The sequence below is a fragment of the Pipistrellus kuhlii genome, unplaced genomic scaffold (assembly GCF_014108245.1).
Source record: "Pipistrellus kuhlii isolate mPipKuh1 unplaced genomic scaffold, mPipKuh1.p scaffold_m20_p_11, whole genome shotgun sequence".
Taxonomy (NCBI): domain Eukaryota; kingdom Metazoa; phylum Chordata; class Mammalia; order Chiroptera; family Vespertilionidae; genus Pipistrellus; species Pipistrellus kuhlii.
The window spans coordinates 6,233,707-6,248,780 of record NW_023425416.1 but is presented as its reverse complement, the minus strand read 5'-3'; the positions used below and the strand labels follow the sequence as shown (position 1 = coordinate 6,248,780).

At 43.5% G+C, this 15,074-nt stretch overlaps 1 protein-coding gene across 9 annotated transcripts in view; it reads right to left on the bottom strand.

Annotated features, from left to right (window-relative positions):
* Positions 1 to 15,074, bottom strand: part of ADAMTS9 (ADAM metallopeptidase with thrombospondin type 1 motif 9) — a 155,636-nt gene that overhangs the window by 55,410 nt on the left and 85,152 nt on the right. For 8 of the 9 annotated variants that reach the window (XM_036430618.2, XM_045578960.1, XM_045578961.1 and 5 more), the window contains 3 exons: positions 12,886 to 13,155; positions 8,267 to 8,428; positions 5,633 to 5,809 (listed from right to left, as the gene is read on the bottom strand). In XM_036430618.2, coding sequence (XP_036286511.1) covers positions 5,633 to 5,809; positions 8,267 to 8,428; positions 12,886 to 13,155 — 609 coding nt within the window. The remainder of the gene's footprint in view (positions 1 to 5,632; positions 5,810 to 8,266; positions 8,429 to 12,885; positions 13,156 to 15,074) is intronic. The other variant, XM_045578958.1, reaches the window with a different exon arrangement.

The following is a 15,074-nucleotide window of genomic DNA, read 5'->3' as shown; positions in this document are numbered from 1 at the left end:
CACAAACAAACAAACAAACCAGGGATAGGCAAAAGTAGATTTACAGTTGTGAGTACATGAAAGTATGAAAGTTTATTCTTGTACTATTATTTATTTATTATTATAATTAAACTTCTTTTGCCCACCCTGTGTGTGTGTGTGTGTGTGTGTGTGTGTATTCCTAATAGCAATATGTATTTTATTTCTATGGTTTAGTGAGGCTTCCAGGAAAAAAAAAAAAGGGTCAGTTCTTTAATTACATGTGTAATTTTATTCCTTTAATATCAGATTTTCTCTCTTCACTGGAATGAATAGCTCTGACTTGTTCATGCTGTCTCTCAGCACCTAGCACAGTGCTGGCTCACAGAAAGTATTTGCTGAGAAATGAATGACTTCCATTTTTTTAAGGAATGACCCAGAATTTTTTACTTCCCCCTCATAAAATAAATATTCCCTGAGTGCCTCCACTGGTCAGGGTTCCCCTCCAGCCAATGAGACTTGGCCTCGGCCTCGCCTCCCACTCCACATTCCAGCTTCCAGTCTGCTCCCTTCAGAGGGCGCCTCTGCGGGGGTCGGCAGAGGCAGCTCCTCCTCAGGCCCAGGAGCCCTCCACTCCTGCCTCCGCCTTTGGACTTTTTAAAACTGTAAAAGTGGAAACCTGTCAAGCTCTCACAAAATATCAGCTGTCAGAGGTAGGAACAGAGTTTGAGGCAGGCAAACAATCACTAAAACACTAGAAGGAAAAAAGGTCAGCTAAGTTTTATCTCCAATGAACTAGATGCAGGCCAGCACTGGGCTTGTTTTGAACGCATTTTGGGATGAGTGCTTTAGAGACTTAATCTACACTAAATTCAGGTAAACTTAGTAATTTCACATGTAATGTTTTGATTTCAAAAACTATCTCATTTTTATACTTCATATTGGTAAGCCAGCTATGTTTCTTATTTCTTTTTTTAAAAAAGGCAGTAAGCAGTATGTTTAAGATGTGTCTTTGTTAGTTTAAAAAATATCATATTTATAAACAATGCATACGCATTTAATGTGATGTCCTTATGGTCTAATCTTTCCATCCTCCTCCTAATCCGTCTAACATGATTTTTTTTAAATGAAAGAGAAATGTGTTTTGCCACTCCCTAAACATAACTGGTTGTTAGAAGTGGTCATAACTTCTGGTTATGAGAACTGGCCCATAACAGGACTAAACTGGGATTTTCTGTCATTGGAGTGACAGGGAGAATCAATACTCACTCAATAAGGTTGAGGTGAGATGGAGTTTGAATGGTAGGCATATCCTTTATCAAATATGAACAGGAGTTTAAAAATCTCATTATGAACATGGACTATTTGTTTCAATCAAAATAAGCAGGACTAATACAGGGAGTATACTGACACTGAAGTCTTATCACTAAAGTAGATTATCACATAGATCATTAAAAACACCTCCCTCACAGGGTAACCTGGGTTAAATGTGGTGTGTACTTGCTTAACTTGGCTAAGTACATAGTTAATACTCAATAAATGTCAGCTATGATCATTTGCTTTCAAAAAGTATTAGTTTCACCTTTATAATGTTATAACGTTATTATATTCACCTAGTCAGCACCTTATAAAAATGTCAAACTCATATAGGGACTCCCTTACTTGGATCCTTGCACCCTCAATTATCATAATAAATTACAATGAAAACTGGAGACTCAGGAGGGAATGTGGCACCAGAAGGTATCTGCGCTCATCGTTATGATTTATAATTTTTTTTGAAAAGTGCAGGATCTCTTAAAACTTCCAAGTGTATTGTTACAGTGTTTCCTTTCTTTTCCTTTAATAAGATATGATTTCTGAAATGTATTGCAGGCCAACAAAGAACAGAACTGACAAATGTGGAAGTATTTTACAGTTACCTGAACACAAGAATAAGGTCTGATGAATTTCAGGGAGCTTTTTCCTATACCTATCTCCTCTTACATGCGCAGAACCATTTGTTCTAATCACACGCTTGTCTTCTGGCTATGCCTTATCATTATCCATAAATCCACTAAGTGGACCATTCATATTTCATCGTTCAGACTCAGTGAATCTAACAGCGATATTAGTAAAAGGAAAGGAAAACAAATGTTAAGCCTCAGATATTTTTGTTTATATCAATAAGCATCATTTCCAATTCAAAAATATTTTTTTAATGTATGCCTTTAGAATATACATTTTAAACTGTCCAATTACATAAAGCTTGTCATTTGGCTACTCAGATTTGGAGAGGAAAGGGACAGGCAGCAGGGGATATTTTAGTACAAAATTAAAATGTATCCTTTTAAAACCAAAAGAAACACATAAATGTCTTTCTAGTTCACACAGCCTATAAGAATTTACAGTTTACTGATAAACACCGATTTAAACATTTGTATATAAAATTAAATAATGTGGAAAAATAAATTATATTTTATTATATAAAATTGAAATCTGTACTGCTCAAAATATTCAGATAATACCAGGCTTGGCTGCTTAAAGCTGTATTCAGAAAATATGGTAGAGATGTTTGCAATCTTTATTATTTTGCTAGAGAAAGATTCAGTGAGGTGATAAAATAGCCAGATGTCAAACATTTCCTCCTTCTACCTACAGAAGCTGCAAATTTTACTATGAAAATGAGGTAGACAAAATTCATAAGTCAGCCACGCAGAAACAAAAGCACAGTTCCTCCATAAATTCTCATTGTTCAGGTTGACAAGCATTATCCCAAATCACCTAAAGCAAGGCTCAGAGAGTGCTAGGAGGTTTGTCATGGAAAACACAAATGAGCAATTTCTCCGAGGCAAGAACAGCTGGCAAGACGGTCAGCTAGCAGCTACACGGAGCATGGCGAAAGAGGGATGCAATGGTGACATCACTCACCTAGCCACCGTTTTCACCAGAATTATCTTGATGAATCAGCTTACTCTAGAAGGCTGCGGGTTTTTAACTTATTGTATTTTGTGCTGCATTTGACAGCACAGAGCTCTGTTTCTAATGCACCCCTCTAGTCAGGGGGCGTGTACACTCACTACAGTCCTGCTGGGACGGCTGCAGGAGCCACCCAAAGGCCCATCAGTGGAAGAACCTGATTTCAATAACAAAACAGTACCAACTACGAGTGCAAAGACATGTGAAAAGGCGGACAGAGAAGCCTGAATTTTTGAAGCTGTTTCTTATAATCATGACTTAATCCACAGTGACCTGAGGCTGAACTAAGGTCTAGATCAGGCTTGAACCCCGTGTTTACTGGAGCTTCCTTTTAGACACTGGGAGCCATGCTCACAGGGATTTGGAGTTTCTTGCCTAAATATTGCTCCTTTGTTGCAATTGTTGAACGGGCTATCTCCATTTTGACCTTGGAGAGGCCTACTTGCTCAGCGGCCATTGCTTCTGGCACTACCTCCAGCATGGAGTGTGTGGGGACAGAGGAGAAAGCAAGTGGACAAAGGACTGTTACCCTTGGTCTCTCATAAATCTAGTGTGCTTTCCTTTGAAAGCAACATGTTAGCAGCTCAAATGTACCTTTCTTGTTGTTAATTTCACTGTCAGTTACAGTGATGGAGCAGCATAGGAGTGGCTTTATGGCTAATAACACAATTCACAGAGGTATGATTACATTTAGAATTACTATGAAATTGTACCAAACCATCCATAAAAATCAATAAAAGTAAAACAAAAATCCTACCATAAGAATCTAAAAGACTTACATATATTTAGAGTAATATATTACAAATGCATATATTTAAATAAAATGCTTTTGATTTAAATTTTTAAAAATCAGTTAAAAGCCACGCAGGAGTGGCCTTGCTACTAGATCGTAGAGGTATTTAAATATATATTTGAATAACAATCGCTTTACAAAGGAAGCACTAAAATCAGAGGCAGCAAAATGTGTGTAACAGAGGATTAAAATCTCTATCTTTTTCTCTCTATGTGTTTCAGAAAACTTTTGTAGGCCCCAAAAGAACAACTATAGTAAAAATAATGGAAAGCATTCAGTTAAATAGCTGATCATAATCTTAAAAATTAAGCACTTGAGCTCTTAAAATATCTGTGGGGGAGGGTGGTGATCCTGTGTAAAAAATTTTTAGTTGAATTTAGAATGGATTCTAAAAAGAGAACGCTATAGGAAATCAATATATGTTATATAACATATCACAGGGTAAACCTACTTTTGCCTGACCCTGTATCTATACTATACAATATACAATATATATTACGTTATCATACTGTATTATATTGGGTGTACACACAGACATACACCCTCTGAGGGTTAGATGATTTTTGGTCAAATTAAAGAAATAATTGGTTAGAGAGCTAGCAGATTTTTTGAAATGTAACCTGGCTGTGGTGTTGTGGGCTGAGTGAACAGGGTGAAAATATGCGGGGCCCCAGAGGGAGAATTTCATGAGGAATAAGATATGGTGGTGATTTAGGGAAGTTAGGAATGCCAGGGAATGGGCCTGGCATTCTAAGCACATTTCTATTCTTTTTCAAACTGCTCACTCTGGAGTGCCAGTATCACGGGCAAAACGCTCCAAGTGGAATGTACGTCTGATTCTGGCACCTCTAAGCTCTTCAGCAAAACCCTGTCAGCCCAGGGAAATAGCGCCCGTTGAGATGGCACGCTGACCGCCTCCAGAGTCCTACTGACGACAAGGTGCTTGGGTATGTCACTGTGCATATATACTTGCTTAACTTGTACATATTAACTGGGACATAGCAACCTTGACTGTTAGAAGCTGGTTCCAGGAATAGTCCTGACTACTCCTAGAGCCATATAAAAAATTCTGGATATGACCTAATATAATGTGATTTCAGCTTCAGGGCAATTAATGTGTTTACAGGTGTGTTTTAGTACTTCTACTTGAAACGGCCCTAATGGCTCCACAAGTTATGGCACAACTTCGCCGAAGGATTGTTTTGACAAAGCTGATCCTCCTGTGTGCCAAGAGCTACCCCGGACTCCTGCACAGTGCGGAGCGGTAACCTACCTCACAGTGCCAGCCAAGCACAGGGCAAAGGAGGCCCAGGTCCAGAGCAAAAAATGGTCTCGGATGGGCTTCATGTCTTCGTGGGAGAAAGAGGACATTTCAGACACCGTGAAAAGCACCAGGTCACGGAGTCCACAGTTGCTCTTTTGCATTTTTCAAATGACTTCAGTCTATTTTATGGGCACAGCCTTTGAGGTGACTGTGGTGAGAGTCATACCTGAGTCACTGCGGAAAGCATTGCTTTGGCCTCAATAAGCAGGTATTTTTTTTCCCCAAAGTCCAAACAGCCAAAACTAAGGAAAGGAAGTCCGCCTGCTATCGAGCTGACTGTTTAAATTACTTTGGAGCTCAACAACTACCATAAGGCACTTAGTTTCTTTAAAAGAATCCAAACATACCTCACCCAGTTCTTCTAGGGAAGGAAGCTATTCCCTGGCAGGAGGCACATGCATTCTGCAGAGTAGCTTTGGCAATCTCACAAAAAGCCACTCTGCTGTGTATCAACAGGAAGAAAACCACAGACTGCGGATCGCCAGGGAATGTCCTTGTGAGCATGACAACTGTCTGTCGCAGAGGAGGGCCTCGGAACGCCCCAGAAGGGGGTGGGTCAGCTAGACAGCCTGGCTAATGAACAGTAAGAGTTAGGGCCGTACCGAACTCCAAGGGCTGGTGCTCCAGGCGGCGTCCTGGGGACAGGCGTGCGGGTTGCACTGCTCCCGGTCCAGAGGCTTGTCCAGAATCTCACAGCTCAGATCTGGAAAGCGCTCCCCGCTGGGCCGCTGGCAGACCACCAGCCTGGTTCGCAGGCCTCCGCCGCAGAGCTGAGAACACTGCACAGAGGCAAAGGAAGGCTGCAGTTAGCTGTCTGAACGGCCGATGGCAAACTTTCTTTTCCCATGAGAAATATTTCTCAGCCAAATCCGGCCATAACACAGGGCAAGCAGGCCTCTGGACAAAACTCTGACTTATCTGCAGCCGACCTACAACAGACAGGCACGCTCTGGCTCAACGGGGGTACTGCTTACCCAGGGAGCTCTCAGAGACATGATCTCACCCAGAGGAGAGCATAATTACTCGCCCTATTTCAGGTGGGGGGCAGCTAAGCTTAAGAGAGATTAATTCATCTGATAAGGTACATTTAATAGCAAGAGTTTAGAATAAGATTACAGTATAAAATCAAACATCAAACATGCAAAACACCACCCAGTACCACCTACAGGAAATACTCTAATGACTTAGCTAGTTTGACTTCCTGGCAACCTGTAAGAAGCCACACCAGCCTCTGGCTGTGCTGGGCTGCCAATCTGTATGAGAAGCTATTTGATGTTATCTCCAAATCTTAGCACAACTCAGATCCTCCCCTGGGATGAGCCCCTAGCATGGCAGGTGGCTGGATCAGGTTCTGACTCCTGGCTGGATGCGAACTTCCCAGGAAAGGACGGATGTGTTTCTTGGACAGAACCGCTCTGCTCACTTCCAGGAGCACCGATGGGAAGGCAGCCTTCCTGCTGCGCCAGGGCCAGAGCTCCCGCAGAGTCTGGATGGTTTGGTCCTTGCTGACAGCAAGCATTCCCGCCAGTGCTGCCCTCTCCTGGCTTCAGTCCAATGACAGAAGCTTAATCATGGGTCCCACAGGACACGGCTTTTTGAGGAGTTTTGGGAAAACCATGATATATCACTCTCAAAGCCTGGCTCCCCTTCCTGCCTCTCAGCCAAGCCCTCCAGAATGACCCACTGTCAGCGAAAGTCAACAGAAACCGCCATGTGACTGTCTAGGAGTTCTGGGCCTCGTGTGGGAAACCATGACATGTGGACACGATTCCCGTTAGCCAGGGGCATAGTGGGCCCAACCACTTCATTTCCCTTCTCCCCCCTTGGCATCAGGATCTCCAAGATGTTAATCCCCATGTTTTATTTTATAAACTAGAGGCCCGATGCACGAAATTCATGCAAGAGTAGGCCATCCTTTTCCTCCCTCTCTCCAACCCCCCCACTCCTGGAACTGGCTTCCCTCTGGCACCCGGGATCTGGGCTTCCCTCAGCCTCAACTTCATCTAAAATAGGGGTGTCGAACTCAATCAGAGAAGGGGCCAAAATCTAAAATCCAGCCTAAATCGCGGGCCGAATGGTTTACTGAACAGTCATAAACTGTCATTGTGATGGAAACGCAGCTGAGTGCAGTGATGACAGTGCGGTGCGGGCCACATTGCAAGGCCTGGCGGGACGGATTTGGCCCGCGGGCCTTGTGTTTGACACATGTGATCTAAAAGGTCGTCCAGAAGGACGTTTGGTCTAATGAGCATATTACGCTTTTGTTAATATAGATTGTACACTCAAGACAGAATCACTCAAGAAGCTTTAAATATGTGATTTCCCTGTAAATTCAAAAATAGAGACATATCTTCTTGATTAATTAAACACAAAACAGTAATATATAAGTCGTACATGTAATAGTGGTCGAAAGCCCACTTAATAATGATAGTGATGCTAATCATAATAATTATTACCACTAATAATAATTTGTATCATAGTAGTTGACTTTGATTGAAGGCTAATATGCCAGGCATTTGACATGCACTATCTCAAATAATAATCATGAATATTATGAAGTTGATGCCATTATCTTCCCCATTTATAGAAGAGGATACAGATGTCTGGCAACGTTCCAAGGCCGGGAATGGTACCCAGTTTCCTCTGGCCCAAATACTCTATTGTCTTTCATCAGCCACAGCAGGCAACTCATTAGAAAGGTCTAAAAGGTAACAGCCGAAGAATCTCATTATTTGAGAATACAGCTAATTATTCACTTCCATGTTTAGAATGACTCACCTTTGATAGGAAGAACAGAAGCTATTAATTATGCTTTCATCCGGAGTTTGAAATAATGACAGATTACACATGAGAATAAGAGTGTATAAAAAAAAACCAAAAAAACCCCCAAGACTATATGAAGAAGATGGCAACATTCTCATTGACAAATTTTACATATATTTTCAATCACTTTAAAAGTTTCCTCCATTTTTAACCAGCAGAAGTTAACAATTTAAATGAGCATTTGTCGGCATTTTTTCTCACTTTTCTAACCTGTGTAATCAAGCTGTCTATAATTGATAAAAAATGCAATTTTAAAGTAGCCTAGCATTAAGACAGGCCTCCTAGTTAGTTCCAAATTAAAGAAGCTTTCACTGGAGCTAGTTCTTCTTCATTCAAATAAACATGAACAACACAGTTTGGTCAGCAAAATCACTGTTTTTTCCAAAGCGTGTAGAAAGGGCCTTGACTCTCACCTCTCCCCAGCTGCCGTAAGCCCACTGCGGACACGGGCCGGACTCGCAGGCTCTCTGCTCATCGGGTTTGATTCTCTCCACACAGTCACTTGCGGGGTATCCGTTCTCATCCTGACACACGACGACGCGCCGCTGGAACCCGCCAGCACAGGTGCTAGAACACTGAACACATCAGACACCAGTCAGCAGGCCAGTCCTCACCTCGGATTCCGTGTCAGGACCGTAAGAAACAGCTGACGGGAAGTAAGGCCAGAGGCAAATGCGGCAGAAATCGTTCACCACGGACAGAAAGCAATTGTAAGAACTTCTGTGAGGCTGTTAAACGCGCAAGTCTTAAAATAAACACCCCGAGGGCAGAGACGTGCTTCTCCTTGGCACGCACTGGGCCTTGAGTAGGTGTCCGTGACAAATGTCCAGGGGAGGTGTCTGACATGTGTCGGTGTTCCATGCATGTCTGTGAGGGATAACGTGCTGTGGTTTCCTTATTTATGGCCCTTCCTTCTCTTCTCCAGGCCCCTGACAGGTACACAGGCGTGTAGCCTGACCCCACAGTCTACTGAGAAAGCCTTTTCTTTTCAAAACCCCAAGTGCTTATTTACAACCAACCCAGGACTTACTTCCCTTACAACAGGGAGTCAAATGACCTGCTTAACGAAGAGCCGGTTGTTGAAACTAAGCTTTCATATGAACTCATTCACTTGCGGGGAGCGCTACTTAGACATCCATCTCTCCCAGGTCATGTTCCCGTCTTTCCCTTCATAACAGGGTTGACTTAAGATTTTTCCCCCCTTATTTCTATTTCCCAATGAGCTTTCTTTCTTTCTATCTATCTTTCTTTCTTTCTCTCTCTCTCTTTTTAAAAAAATATATTTTATTGATTTTTTTACAGAGAGAAAGAGAGAGGGATAGAGAGTTAGGGAGAGTTAGAAACATCAATGAGAATCATCAATCAGCTGATTCTAGCAGTCCCCCTCCCCCCCGCCCCCAACTGGGGATGTGCCCGCAACCAAGGTACATGCCCTTGACTGGAATGGAACCCGGGACCTTTCAGTCCACAGACGGACCCTCTATCTACTAAGCCAAACCGGTTTGGCTGAGTTTCCTTGAATGCCATATGGACAAACCTCTCTCCGGATGGAGTTCAGTCTTGCACTCCCTCTCATGGCTGTTCCTAGAACTATGTTTGCATTGCAGCTCGTTTCCCACGCGGGCTTCTCATAGCTCTCTTATTTATCTGCATCTTCAGTGTGTTTGCCTTCCCATAACCGCGTTATCTTTGGAAACCCAATGTTTTTTGCTAGTATTCTTCACTCTGACCCTGAACAGTTTGCCTGTGTGATAACCATCTGGTCTTCAAAGCAAAGCAATTCCCACGCGTTATCATCTCAAATGCACTGGCAACAGTGTTTTGAGTTCCGGGTTCTGGTGACTGACTTGTGCTTTCCGTCAAACCTCAGGCCACACCTGCGTTATTCCAAAATACTTGCCCATCCTGCCTCTTGCCGGTCGGCTTTTTCCTTATAATGATGTGAATGTAGTTTGCTTATTACATTGGGCCTCAGTTCATTGTTAAAATATGAGTGGCTTAAAAAACATATTAGGTTTAATTTTTAAAACATGTATAAAGCAAGAAAATAGATTTATGAATTCTAAGAGAAAATATTTAGGTAATTTTCAATTTAGGTAATTGTTGAATGTTTTAAAATATCCTATCTCTATACTTAGATGGTCTGGTACACTTACTCTGAACTTGAAAATATCTGTTTTCTACTTTTGAAACAGAGAACTATTATTTTAATTAGTTTTGTTTGGGGACCATAATTTAAAATGTTTGGGAGGATCTTCCATATATAAATAGATTTGGAATATATCTTCTGGCCCTTGAATTTTCCCCTTCATAATAAAATCTTGTATTATTCCTTTATTAAGTCTCCTGTGAGTGTGATGGCCCAACAAAATGGCAAACTCTTTGAGAGAGGGCTCAGTGGCATCACGCATGTTCCTGTGACTCCCAAAGCACTGGCCTCAGGTCTTATTACAGATTCCATTCAAGTTTCTGGAATTGGCACTTCTATAGGCCACAGGCCACCCTCTTCGATATAGCCCAGTGGAGCAAGGATGGATCCCTGATCCCAGGCGAGCTCACCTAAAGCTGCCCGTTGGCCAGTCAGATGCTTCCTCCTGAGGATCTGCCGGAAAGCTGGAGAAAGTGCTCCGCGGGAGGCAGCAATTGAACCGCCCAGCTCTGGAATCGCACCGCACATTTCCAAACCCAGGGTGGGCCTGGGTCTGTATCCTCCCGCACACGCGTGGAGTGTTGTGCACTGCAGCAGTGCATAGGCTGCAGAATTTCTTGCGGCCCCCTTTTGTTAACAAGTTTTCTATTCTCTAGATGACATATTTTTCTAGGTAGATGTTGAAAAAGCCCTGCTCCTATGATCCCCACTGCACGAAACAAGGAAAAATGATCTTTAGAAAAGCAAGAGGTAAGGGACATCTTACCTGCCTCATGCACTTCCCTGCATCTGGCAGCACAATTCTCTTGTGAGGAACCTTGTTGGGCCTGTCTATTAAGATACTCTGCCCATCCCCAGTCAAGGTATAAGTGCAACAAGCTGGACCAATCAGACTCACCTGGGAATTTGAATGCTGAGTAGAGTAACTCAAGGGGAGGTAAAAAGGACTCATTAAGGCAGAAACTCCTTAAATAAGTTATTCTTTAGATACTGGTCCATCTAGATCAGGATTTGGCAAACCCTAGCCCAAGGGCCAAATCAGGCCTGCCATCTGTTTTTATAAATAAAGTTTTATTGAAACACAGCCATGCCTGTTCCTGTATTGTCTATGCCTGCTTTTGGCTGGTTAGTTGAGTCAGAGACTGTGTGGTCCACAGAGATAAAAATGTTTACCATCTGGCCCTTTGCAGAAGGAAACTGCCAAACCCTGAGCTAGATCCCCGAAGATTCTCAGTCTCTACTTATGCCAGGGCTAAGGGAATGCTTTTACTTGAGTCAGTTTTCATTTCTTTTGCTTGCAACTAGAGACCCCCAATTGAGAACACACAGGAAACCTCACACAGGGTTCACGTTTATGCAGAATCTAGTGTAAAATGAGGCCCTTACTCTGGAATCCAATACAAACTTGACATTCGAATTCTCTTGTGTTCATGGTTCTTTTCTGCCATGGAGGCAGAAAGACCCTTGCATACTCCAGAGAGTAGGTCAGGCAGCATAGGCCGGCCTCAGAAATCACGGTCCTTAACTTAGAAAAAAAACCCCAAACAAAAACAGCACACAGAGGGAGAGCGGTGCTGCCCATGGCTGCGGAAAGGTTACCTAATCCTCCCTAATTGGGAACGCTGCCCGGGCAGAAGCATTCAGTCTTAAAGGAATGCGCTTTCCCAAATGCAGTCCCAAATGAGAACAGCTTTCAAATGGCTTTTAAAAACTTTCTAGTGCTATCTTCAGAACACACACACATGCATTCCACGCTCTTCAGTCAGAAAAACCGTGGGACACCCTGTGGTTACCCCCTGAGTCACCCTTTGACGTCCCTTCTGAGCCAGGCCAAGGGAGACAAGCGAGAAGCGAGCCGGGAGCAGGAGATGGCAAAGGTCCAGCCACTTGGCCAGGAGACAACCCCCCTCCCTCGCCAATGTGCGGCTCATCAGAAACCCCGGGGCGTCAGCGTGGCTCCCCGAAAAACCACGTGAGAAACAGCCAGCCTCCTCCTAATCCTCTTTAGTCCGCACGTAATTATACACAATTATTATAGCAGGACCAGAAGGAAACGCGGTAAATCATTAAAAAGAAGGCCCTGAGTGATGGGTAAGCCCTCACCCTGCAGGCTGTACTTCCTCGCTCCCTGCGGTTCCATTAGACGTGGCCAGTAATCACAAGGTAATCTTTTTTGGAAAATTATTTAGTAAAAATTAAAAAACAAAAAAACAAAAAAAAAAACACATTCAAAAGCATATCTTTCCTTTGAATATTGGGTATTTTTCAAGGTCTCCTCATTCTGAAGGACAATGATGGTTGTAAAGATCATTGCTGATTTCTATTATGGTCTCGTTCCGTGGCTTGCAGAGTGCCAAGTACTTTGTTTGCATTTAATTCTACAGCCCAGCAAATGATGGTTCACTTTGTTTTACAGATGAGGAAACTGAGGCTCGAAGAGTATGCTACTTCCCCTTCAGCTCAGGTTTCACCCAGCTTCCTGTGTCACCCTGCCCTCACCCGCGACAAGGATCTACTGCCACACACTCTGACACCTCCTGGGAAAAAGCGAGAAGGAAAATGAGGCTCATAAAGCACTCCCTTTCAGAAAAGTGCTTCTGCCCCTTTAACGCCCCCAGGTCTCCGCATTGTGGCCTTCAGAGCCTCCTGGAGGCCACTGCACCCAAGGACATCCCCTTCTCCCACCAGTCAAGGGAGCTTGTGACTCCTTCTCAGGGACTGCAGTGAACCCGCTGTGGTTCACCCCCAAACAAGTGAAAATGCATGTCAGCCCTTGTGAGAAAAAATGCTCCAAGGATGTTCCTAGTCCATTCCCCACTGCGCCCCAACACCGCCTCCAGTGAGAGAAGGCGGCGAATTAGGAAAAGACTCCGTCATACTCACTGCTCCCCAGGGGCCGGTCCTCCACTGGTTCCCACCGAGCACGTGGGTCTGGCTGGGGCCGAGGCTCCTGGGGTGATAGCCTGCATTCTGGAAAGGGTGCTGAGCGAGGCCTCTGTCGGGGGCCTGGCGTGAGCACGGCGGCAGGGAGCAGTCCTGCGAGGTTTCTGGGATATAGTCCGTGTCACACTGGCTCTGATCAATCACGTGGTCACTGTAGTCCACACACAGCACTTGCCGGGTCATCCTACCGTGCCCACAGGTCACGGAGCACTGCAGGGGACGTTCAGGAAGAGAAAGGGCAGTCATGAACCCACGAATGTGCATGTTTGTAAATTGTCCTCTACTCACCCAGTCAACCAGGTCAAAACCTTGGTGTTATCCTTGACTCCTCCCTTTTCTTCCCATCCCATAGCCACTCATTGAGACATGATGTAGCTCAATGGTCAACACATAACCCCAGCCCAGCCACCTCTCACCTCCTCCTCCGTCACCTCTCTCGTCCAAGCCATCATCTTCCCTTGCCGGGACTATTGTAGTAGCTTTCCATGTGGACTCCTGCATATAACCTTGACCCCCATCCCCAAGTCTGCTATCTATATATCACAGTGACCCTTGCAAACAAAAGTCATGTCATGTCATTCCCTCCAGTGACTATCCAATTCCTTCTCCTCGCCTATCCTCGTTTTGTTTTACAACTGACATGCCTCATCCGAGTCCCTTTTCCATAAGTGGCCGTGAACTGGGTGTTGGAGCAAAGTAGTGTAGAAATGTTATTAGAATCAGCCACTAGCTGGACAATAATTGACTCTCTATGGTTATGTCAGAGGACGACTTCTTTCTCTTTGGACATTATTCAAAGTCCAAAGTCCTGACTTGAATTCAAGAGCCACCAGCTATCACTTTGAAGCACCTCCTATCACTCTCCACTCCCTGCATCCCAACCCAGTGGCCTTTTGGATGCTTCATTAACCTGCCAAGGACACTCCTATCTCAGGTAGGTGCACCTGTTGTACCACATGAATACCCATGTGGCTTACTCCCTCATTCATTCAGTTCTGCTCAATCGACGCCGGTCCTTTTCCGACCACCTTGTCTGAGAGCACATACCAGCTTTGTCTATGCCAGTGGTCGGCAAACTCATTAGTCAACAGAGTTCACAGTACAAAGTTTAAAAAATTTGGCCCTCAAAAGAAATTTCAATTGTTGTGCTGTTGATATTTATTTGATTATCAATAGTACAATGATTGAAATTTCTTTTGAGAGCCAAATTTTTTAAACTTAAACTACATAGGTAGGTACATTGTTATTAACTTAATTAGGGTACTCCTAAGCTGGCTTTTGCTAAAACCTCAAGGGGCCTAAGAGCCGCATGTGGCTCACGAGCTGCAGTTTGCCACCACTGGGACTCTATGCCATTCCTCTGCTACAGTAGCCCTGTACTTATCAGTATCACCACCTGATCTATATCGCACACCTATTTCTTATTTTTTGGGTGATTGGCATCTCCACTGGAATAATCTCCATGAAGGCAAGGACTTTATTTGTTGTTCACTGCTCTTTGTACAGTGAGCCCTAGTGAGTAAACAGTTGTACCCATCATATGTATGTACTGGTGTGTATGTTTGGAGACTCAAAGAATGAGGATGAGATTATCATTTATTGAGCACCTACTTTGTTGCTAAATATATATATATATATATATATATATATATATATATATATATACACATACACACACACACACACACATATATATATGTGTGTGTGTATATATATATATATATATATATATATATATATAATCTCAAATAATTCCCACAACAATCTTGAAGGTAGGTATTTTTTGGTCTTATGTGAAGAGCAGAAGAAACTAAGGCTCAAGGTCTTTAATCAGACAGCTCAAGGTCATGCAGCCAGTAAGGGACCGACTCTACTGCTCACTTTTTATATACGTTATGATATCTTTGACATATTAGCTTCCATTTTCCTCCTGACGTCTCCTCGCCTATCCTCGTTTTGTATTTCCTGAACTTGCCTGTCCTCAGTTAGTATTTCCTGGACTGACAAAGGCAGAAAGCGGAAGCTGCCTGAAGACAAAGGTTTTCCTACTTTTAAAAAATCCTATAGATGGTGCCTGGTGTGTACAGAGGAGGGTTCTCACTGCCTACTCTTGGCAGGGGAGCCCAGAG